Source organism: Hermetia illucens, chromosome 6 (genome assembly GCF_905115235.1).
Source record: "Hermetia illucens chromosome 6, iHerIll2.2.curated.20191125, whole genome shotgun sequence".
NCBI lineage: Eukaryota > Metazoa > Arthropoda > Insecta > Diptera > Stratiomyidae > Hermetia > Hermetia illucens.
In genome coordinates, this window is record NC_051854.1 from 38566585 (window position 1) to 38574784 (window position 8200).

At 47.3% G+C, this 8200-nt stretch overlaps 1 protein-coding gene across 1 annotated transcript; it reads left to right on the forward strand.

Annotated features, from left to right (window-relative positions):
* The first annotated feature begins 2318 nt into the window (after nt 1–2318).
* On the forward strand, nt 2319–4527 carry LOC119660167 (general transcription factor IIF subunit 1). Its single transcript, XM_038068573.1, has 6 exons — nt 2319–2733; nt 2797–3057; nt 3119–3520; nt 3583–3818; nt 3877–4147; nt 4211–4527. Exons 1-6 carry the CDS (start codon nt 2405–2407, stop codon nt 4419–4421), a joined length of 1710 nt encoding a protein of 569 aa, XP_037924501.1. The 5' UTR covers nt 2319–2404; the 3' UTR covers nt 4422–4527.
* Nucleotides 4528–8200: the final 3673 nt, after the last annotated feature.

Sequence of the window (8200 nt, forward strand, 5' to 3'; positions counted from 1 at the left end):
GCATACCGAGTAATGTTGCATTCTCAAAGAACGCGGGCACGCGCAGAGAATTATCACGAACTCCGTCGAGCGGAGAAGCGACTTCACAGACGGAAAAAGGAAGCCTGGGAGAACCAACAAGTCTGTGAACTAGAAAAGTACAGGGAGCAATCGCACCAGGCGCGGAAGTTTTACCAACAAGTCAGCAGGATGAAGCCTTATACACCTCGATGCTCATCCTGCCCAGACAAAGAGGGAAATCTGATTTCCGACAGAATGGACATATTGGAGCGATGAGTACTTTGATGAGCTACTGAACAACCAGAACATCGGCGAGTTGGAGGTCCCGCCAATTGAAGACGACGGACAAATACTGCCACCACCAAGTTTAGGAGAAACACTCCGTGCAATTCATCGGCTAAAAAATCATAAGTCGCCAGAAGCCGATGGAATTACAGCCGAATTGGTTAAATATGGAGGCGACCAGTTACACCAAGTGGTTCATCAACTTGTGCTCAAGGTATGGGACAGCGAATCAATGCCTGACGATTGGCAACGAGGCATTATCTGTCTCATACATAAAAAGGGAGATATCACACAGTGCAGCAATTATAGAGGTATCACGTTGCTGAGTGCCATCTATTAGATATTCTCCGCTATCTTGCTAGGCCGGATAGGCCCATACGCCCAGAACATCACTGACCCATACCAAAGAGGCTTCATTCCTAGCAAGTCAGTAGTAGATTAGATTTTCTCTCTGCGGCAAGCGATGGAAAAACTTTTGGAATATGGCAATCAGTTGGATCATCTTTTCATCGAGTTTAAAGCCGCCTATGGCAGCATATCCAAGGCAAAACCAATGTACAAGGCTAGATTAAAAACAGCAGGATCCCCCCCGAGACCATTCAACATCAAAAACGGTCTAAGACAAGGGGACGCTCTAAAATGCGTCCTCTTTAACCTGGCCCTGGAAAAAGTGATCCGTGATGCTGAAGAGGTACGATCCACTTTAAGTCCACCCAACTACTGGCCTATGCTGACGATATAGATATTATGGGAATAACGACCCGAGACGTACAAACTACCTTCATCGCGGGCGCAAGATCTTAGGCTGCACACCAATGAAGTCTATTTCAGCTTACAAAAACTGTTCAGCTCGAAACGTCTCACCATAGCTCTTACTGTACAAGACAATGATCTTGCCAGTCCTTTTGTATTCCTCGGAGAGTTGAGGTCTTAGCCATGTTCTAGAAAAGAATCCTTCGAAGAATTTTTGGCCCCCTACATGAGGATGGACGATTTCGTAGCCTACATAACGGGGAAATCTATGACCATGACCGTCAACTTGTGGATAAAATCCGGCTCAATAAGTTACGGTGGGCGCACCCATTAATCCGTATGGATGAGGATGATCTCACTCGACAAGTCTATAAGAGCAATATCTATGGTAGAAAAAGAGGACGAGGCAGACCCTGCCTAAGATGGAGCGATGGCGTAGGCCAGGACACCAGACAGCTTTTAAGTATATCGAATTAGTGGACCTCGGGGTAAAACCGGGATGTCTAGAGTTCCTTATTAAGGCAGGCCTAGACATGATACCGGTTCTTGCGCCGTTGACTAATCAGTATAAAGGGCTTAAGACCGCGTTTTTTGACGTGTTGATCCTTTATAAAACGGTTTAAACCGAGCCGGTTTGGAAAAAAACGGAACCCTCTCTAAGCCGGGAATTATGCATGCGTATTTAGGTCTAAAGGATCCATGCGCTCTCTTTTGTCTGAATTCGATCCACTAACGTCGAATACTGTCTGTATTTGATGTTTTTATCATACAAATTCATTTCTGGGGCCTTGGGCACTTTCTTTTGAGGATGCTGCGCAGGAAACATATGCGCATTTCGCAGCGAACTCTTTTCTTACTAATTTGCTCGTTGCCAGATTTAAATTTTTACTGTCGCCAAATGCAGGATCCGACACGTCCATGCCTACACCAGACACTTCTGGGTAGGTATTTCCCAATCACATACAAAATCAGCCAGGAACATTTAGGAACAATTTAATTTCAATTAGGAAAAACACATTTTCTTTAAATGACGATTAGCAAAGTAAACCGTGAATTGCTAAAAGTTGAAATTATAACTTTTTATGGCTAAATTCAAACTAATTTCAAGTGCAAACCAAAAAATTGTCTTATTATTAATTAAATAAACTTCTCAGAAAAATATGGAATTTCAAGTGAAAAACGACAGGGGATTTCCCCGAATTTAGCAATTACTACCGCTTTTAGACCTCTCTGGTGGGAAACACTAACAACAAACACTTCAAATTTGACATGTTATGAGTCGCAGTTGTCATTCGTATTGGAGCGTCGTGGCTGCGAGGATTTGCTTTTGTTCGGTATTGCAAGGATTCAGTGATAATTCGGTGGAATGAATAATAGAATGTCGCAAGGCATTAGCCCGGCAATGCCTCAGACCATGAGCAAATTGCCTGTAAGCGGGGGATCGTTCAAAAGCTTTGCTCCTATTAACAGCGGGGTCCCGACCCAGACAGGCTCTTCTGCAGCCGCGTCCGGAGGCTCAGCTCCGGCCCATGTTCAGGAGTTCGTAATCCGCGTGCCCAAAAACATTCGTAAAAAGCACCACGTAATGCGGTTCAATGCCACCTTGAATGTGGACTTTTCACAATGGCGAATGGTGAAAATGGAAAGGGAAAATAACATGAAAGAGTTCCGCGGAATGGAGGAGGATACGCCAAAGTAAGTCTTCCGGAGCGTTTCTGGTGTTGCTCAAGTTGTTTTAATGCGTTTCCCATTGTGTAGGTTTGGAGCAGGATCAGAATACAATCGCGATTTGAAGGAGGAAGTTCGTAGAAAAAAATTCGGCATCGTGGCGAAGAAATACAAGGCAGAGGCGCAACCCTGGATTCTGAAAGTGGGCGGGAAAACGAATAAGAAATTCAAGGGCATTCGCGAGGGGGGTGTAGGTGAAAATGCTGCGTTTTATGTTTTCACGCATGCGCCTGACGGGGCTATCGAAGCGTACCCGCTGCATGAATGGTACAATTTCCAACCGATCCAGAGGTAGGAGATCGTCGTTTTTCTGTTTTCCCGCGGCTTCTCATTTAATTATATTCCTCCCCAGATACAAGTCCCTTTCGGCTGAGGAAGCAGAGCAAGAATTTGGCCGTCGGAAGAAGATCATGAACTACTTCTCCCTCATGTTGCGTAAACGCTTGAAAGGCGACGAAGAGGAAGAGCAGGATCCAGAAGAGGCGAAGGCCAAGGGAGCCGCGAAAAAGTCCAAAGAACTTAAAATCAGTGACATGGACGAGTGGATTGAATCGGAAGATGATTCTGACGGATCCGATGAGGAAAAGGAGAAGAAGGAAGAGGACAGTGACGACGACTCGAAGAAGAAAAAAGGCAAAAAGAATGCGCCGGAAAAGAAGAAAAAGCGGGAAGTTGACGACGAAGCATTTGAGGAATCCGACGATGGTGACGAAGAGGGTCGCGAGCTGGATTACATATCAGATTCAAGTGAAGAGTACGGTTTGGATGTCTCCTGCGCCGGATTGCAACTATTAATGCCTCCAATTTTCATTTTAGAGAGCCAGATCCAGAGGCAAAAGTCAACAAGGAACTTACGTCAGTTGCTGAGGAGGATGCACTTCGGAAGCTCCTAACATCCGACGAGGAAGAGGAGGAAGAGAAAAAATCAGGCGAGGAATCCGAGAAAGAGGACGAAGATAAAAAGAAAGAGCCAAAAGAAACCAAGGAATCCAAGGAAAAGAAAAAGAAGAAGAATAAAAAGAAAGGAAAAGAAGAGAAAAAAGGAAAACAAAGTGAGTTTGTCTTTTACTATAACTGGGGTGGGCGTTACTAACTTTCCTTTCTCTCTAGACTCATCGACTGACTCCAGTTCAGACAGCAGTGACTCAGAACCGGAAACGAAGAAAAGAAAGCGGGACACAAACAGCGCCAACAACTCGCGCTCAGCATCACCGAGCTTATCGCAAAGTGAAGCATCGAAGCGTAAGCTTCCAACGCTCAATGAAGCGACCACTTCCGAGAATAGCAACAGTCCCGTTTCGACGCCAGCCAAGAAGCAGAAACTGGAAACACCATCGCTGCCGGCCACATTCGCCGGCGTTGTTAACGCAAACAGTAAAGAGTAAGTCGCTATCACACGTCTCCGTGCAGACCGCACCTAACTAACGTCCTTTCTATTTCGTAGTGATTTCGGCATAACTGAAGAGGCTGTACGGCGATATCTTATGCGCAAGCCGATGACTGCTACAGAATTACTAACCAAATTCAAAAACAAGAAGACTGGAGTCTCGAGCGAACGTTTGGTTGAGACGATGACCCAAATTTTGAAGAAGATCAACCCGGTCAAGCAGACCATCCAGGGGAAGATGTATTTGAGCATTAAAGTCAACAAATAGCGCCAATCAAAGTTGTGATATTATAAAGTCTCTTCTGTAAAGTGATTTTGTATCATAATTGTATATGCAGTTTACGTCAAATAAGAATTACATTATTTTTTCTTAAGAAATGTCTTCTTAATTCGATTCAAAGCTATTGATTCGCCTTCCAGGGCAGCGTCTGACGATTTGACTCTGGCCTGGTAAGAAACCGTAAAGCCGTCATCGCCTGACATTTTTTTTATAAGTTAATGTTTACAGAGATCTCGTATTATACAAGCTAATTGATGATCAACATCTGCGCGAGGATTGATTGCCGGAGCATTGGCCAGACAAGATTAGCCTCTGCGAAAGACCGGGGAAGAGTCACAGCTCCCTCTGGAGGGAGGAAATAAAAGAGGAAGGAGGCGTGACAGTTGAGAGGAGAATTACTGTTCGTGATGTCGGACTAGCCCTGACACGTAGTACCTTCGCTCAACCAGCGAGGCATTACGCGTAGCAAGATTTCTTCAGTCTGACGCGTGACAGTTTGATCATATGCAGAATTATCGGACAAACCCCAGGAGAGAACTTTTGTGGAATTTCAGATTCGGCCTTCTGTATTTGGCGGTGCATTGCCTGAGGATGGTCCATTCAAAGCGTTGGAGGTTTTTGGCTACGTTGAGTGACATGGTAACCCATGCTGTGAAACCATAAGTCAGAATTGGTAGAATTAGAGTTTGGTATAAAAGGGGGCGGTAAGAGGGTAGTATAGACCAGATTACTTGGGAGTCTTGGGTTCTTCCCGTATACCAGCTCCACGGGGCTGGCAGCAAACTCCTCTCGGCGGGTTCTTCGTAGGACGAGAGGCAAGACTTGAGTTCATCGCGAGCCATAATGGCAGCTTTCAGGGGCCGGTGCTAATGTTCTAGTATTCCATTGGATTGCGGGTGGTAAGCCGTAGTTCGCTGACGTTTGAATCCCAGGAGTTTGCGTAACACCGAGAAAAGAGTGGACTCAAATTGCATTCCCTGGTCAGTGATGATCACTGCAGTGACGCCAAAGCGAGGGATCCACTCTCGACACAGGGCTTCGGCACAAGATTGCGCCTTAATATCCTTCAGAGGTATTGCTTCAGGACACCGCGTACACCTGTCGATGATTGTAAGACAATACTTGTAACCGCCTTCCAAAGGGCCTACGATGTCGAGGTGTGTGGTGTGGAACCGCTTGGTGGTGCGGGGAAATGAGCCCACTTCTTTTCTTACATGCCTGGTGACCTTACAGTTCTGGCATGCGATGCACTCTCTGGCCCAGGAGTTGATATCCTTATTCATGGAGGGCCAAAAGTATTTCTCGGTGACTAACCGATTTGACGTCCTGATGCCTGGATGCGCTACGTCGTGAATCACGTGGAACACTTCCTTGCGAAAGGTAGCCCGAATGTATGGCCGGGGTCCCTTTTCCGAGTATTCGCAGCAGAGAGAGACACGTTCGAGCCGAAGATAGGCAATTCCCGAAATTGATTTTTGGGGTTGGATTTGAGGCTCTGAAGAACTGAGTCATCTACCTGCGCCTTCGCGATAGCCGAAAAGTCGAGTGAGGCGGGGATGTTAACCTCAGAGACATGTGACAAAGCGTCAGCAACTATGTTGTTCTTGCCGGTATGTCGGACGTGAACTAGCTTATAAAGTTCAAGTGTCGAGCTGACGAGGGGACGCTTTGTCGGGCTTTTGTTTCAAAGCATATGTGAGAGGCTTATGGGCCTTGAACACTGCGAACGGCCTGCCTTCAAGAAAGAAGCGGAAGTACTTAATGCTCAAGTACGCGGTGAGCAGTTCTCGATTGTAGGTGCTGTAGTTCCGTTGAGCGGGGTTTAACTGACCGGAGAAGAAGCTCAACGGCTGCCAGACATGATTCATCATTTGGTGAAGAGCAGCACCTACTGCGATGTCAGAGGCATCAGCAAAAACGGCTAGGGGTGCATTTTGTCGAGGAAATGCCAAGAGTGTAGTATCAGCCAGTTGCTGTCGAGATTTATTGAACGCGCGGACAGCCTCTTCAGACCACACAATCTCTTATGTGCCTTTTGTTTTGGGGCAGACAAGTACGCCTTGGGCTGGAAACGACGATAGAAGTTTAGCATGCCCAAGAACCTCCGCAAATCCTTCACGGTTTTCGGACGCGGGAAGCTTGAGATCGCTTGCACCTTGTTTGGGTCAGGCTGTATTCCGTGAGGGGAAATGGCCGCGGAATCTCACCTGTGTCTGCAGGAACTTGGATTTCTCAACGTTTAGGACTGAACCAGCCTCAAGGAGACGTTGAAAAATGCAAGATGGGCTAAGTGCTCAGACTCTGAGGAAGCAGCGACCAAAACATCATCAAAATATACGAAACAGAAGTCGAGGTTTCGCAGGACCGAGTGGATGAACCTGAGAGGTTTGCGCCGCATTGCACAACTCGAAATTCATCCGCGTAAGCTCGAAGAGTCCCAAGGGTGTGCATATTGCCGTCTTTGGTATGTCTTCTGGAGCTATAGGGATTTGATGATAAGCCTTGGTTAAGTCCAAGGTCGAAAAGATGCGGCAATTCGCGAGGTGATGCGCAAAGCCGTGGATGAGTGGAATTGGATATCGGTCAGGAACAGTCTGTGCATTTAGCCTTCTGTAATCCCCACATGGGCGCCATTCGCCGTTTGGCTTAGGGACCATATACAGTGGGGAAGACCAACAGCTGTTTGAGGGCCTGCAGATACCCTGTTGAACGAGTTGTTCAAACTCTTTTCGGGCAATAGCCAGTTTCTGGGATGGTAGAGGACGCACCTTCGAGAAGACCGGGGAACCAGTAGTGTTAATGTGGTGCTGCACATTGTGCTTCACTGGTTTGGAGAGACTACACTCGGTAGTAATCTGCGTTCTGGGTGGCCGTCGCCAGGACCCCCGCGGACCTAGCTTTTTGTTGGAGGCGCGAATTTACATGGAATCATACATTTGGTGGCTTTCTCGCCGAATCTGCGATGGTACCAGCAAATCCCTCGATCCGTGGACTGTCCTGATGACCTGTTACCCGATCGCCATTTTCGAGTAGCAGACTGTGAGTGAGCTCGAGATCTGGCGCCCGAACGCTAAACGTCCACCGTAGCCGCATCTCGGCCACACTGGCTGTTAAGGCGGCTATCTTGTCGCCCACATCGTACGACGGCTGTTGAACGGCCGCTATGGTCGGGCGTGCATGCACCTCGTGCACTTTGTCGGCCGCAACTGCCAGTGCCTCCAAGGAACCGGAGACGCACGCGTGAGCCGCCTGGGTGCCCTCCGGGAGCCAACGCAGCCAAAGCGACGATCCAATTGCTTCATTTCGCGCAGCAATTGGCTGGAAGTTCGATCTCCCAACGTTAGGCCTGCCAGCAAGTGATCTAGTTTTGCCGACTAACTTACTGACAGGGGCCTGATCAATTCGGGCTTCAGCAGCGAGTACGAAGTCGATTTTACTACGTCGGACACCAGCACGATGGACTCCTCGTCCAGGCCGGTCACCGCGTGATTGAAGCGGGTCGCCTCCACTGTGATCCCGGACATCTGGAACTGTGCTTCCAAATGCACGAGCCACAGTTCCGGGTTCCGCCGCCAAAACGGAGGGACGCGCACGGCACATTATAGCTAACACTATTATTATAAAAACGTATTTTGATCGATTTTTGTTAATTCGAGTTAACTTTTGTAAATAATTAAAATTACAACTTCTATACATAAGATACATAGATCTTTTTTCGTAATCTCCTTCTCTCTATGATGGCTGACGGAAGACTCGCCATTTTTTTC

Excerpts from the sequence above, each read along its gene's own strand:
- LOC119660167 (XM_038068573.1), top strand. The coding sequence starts at position 2,405 with ATGAATAATAGAATGTCGCAAGGCATTAGCCCGGCAATGCCTCAGACC. Across the intron at positions 2,734-2,796 it reads ATGGAGGAGGATACGCCAAA|GTTTGGAGCAGGATCAGAAT; the intron begins GTAAGTCTTCCG and ends CCCATTGTGTAG. Across the intron at positions 3,058-3,118 it reads AATTTCCAACCGATCCAGAG|ATACAAGTCCCTTTCGGCTG; the intron begins GTAGGAGATCGT and ends ATTCCTCCCCAG.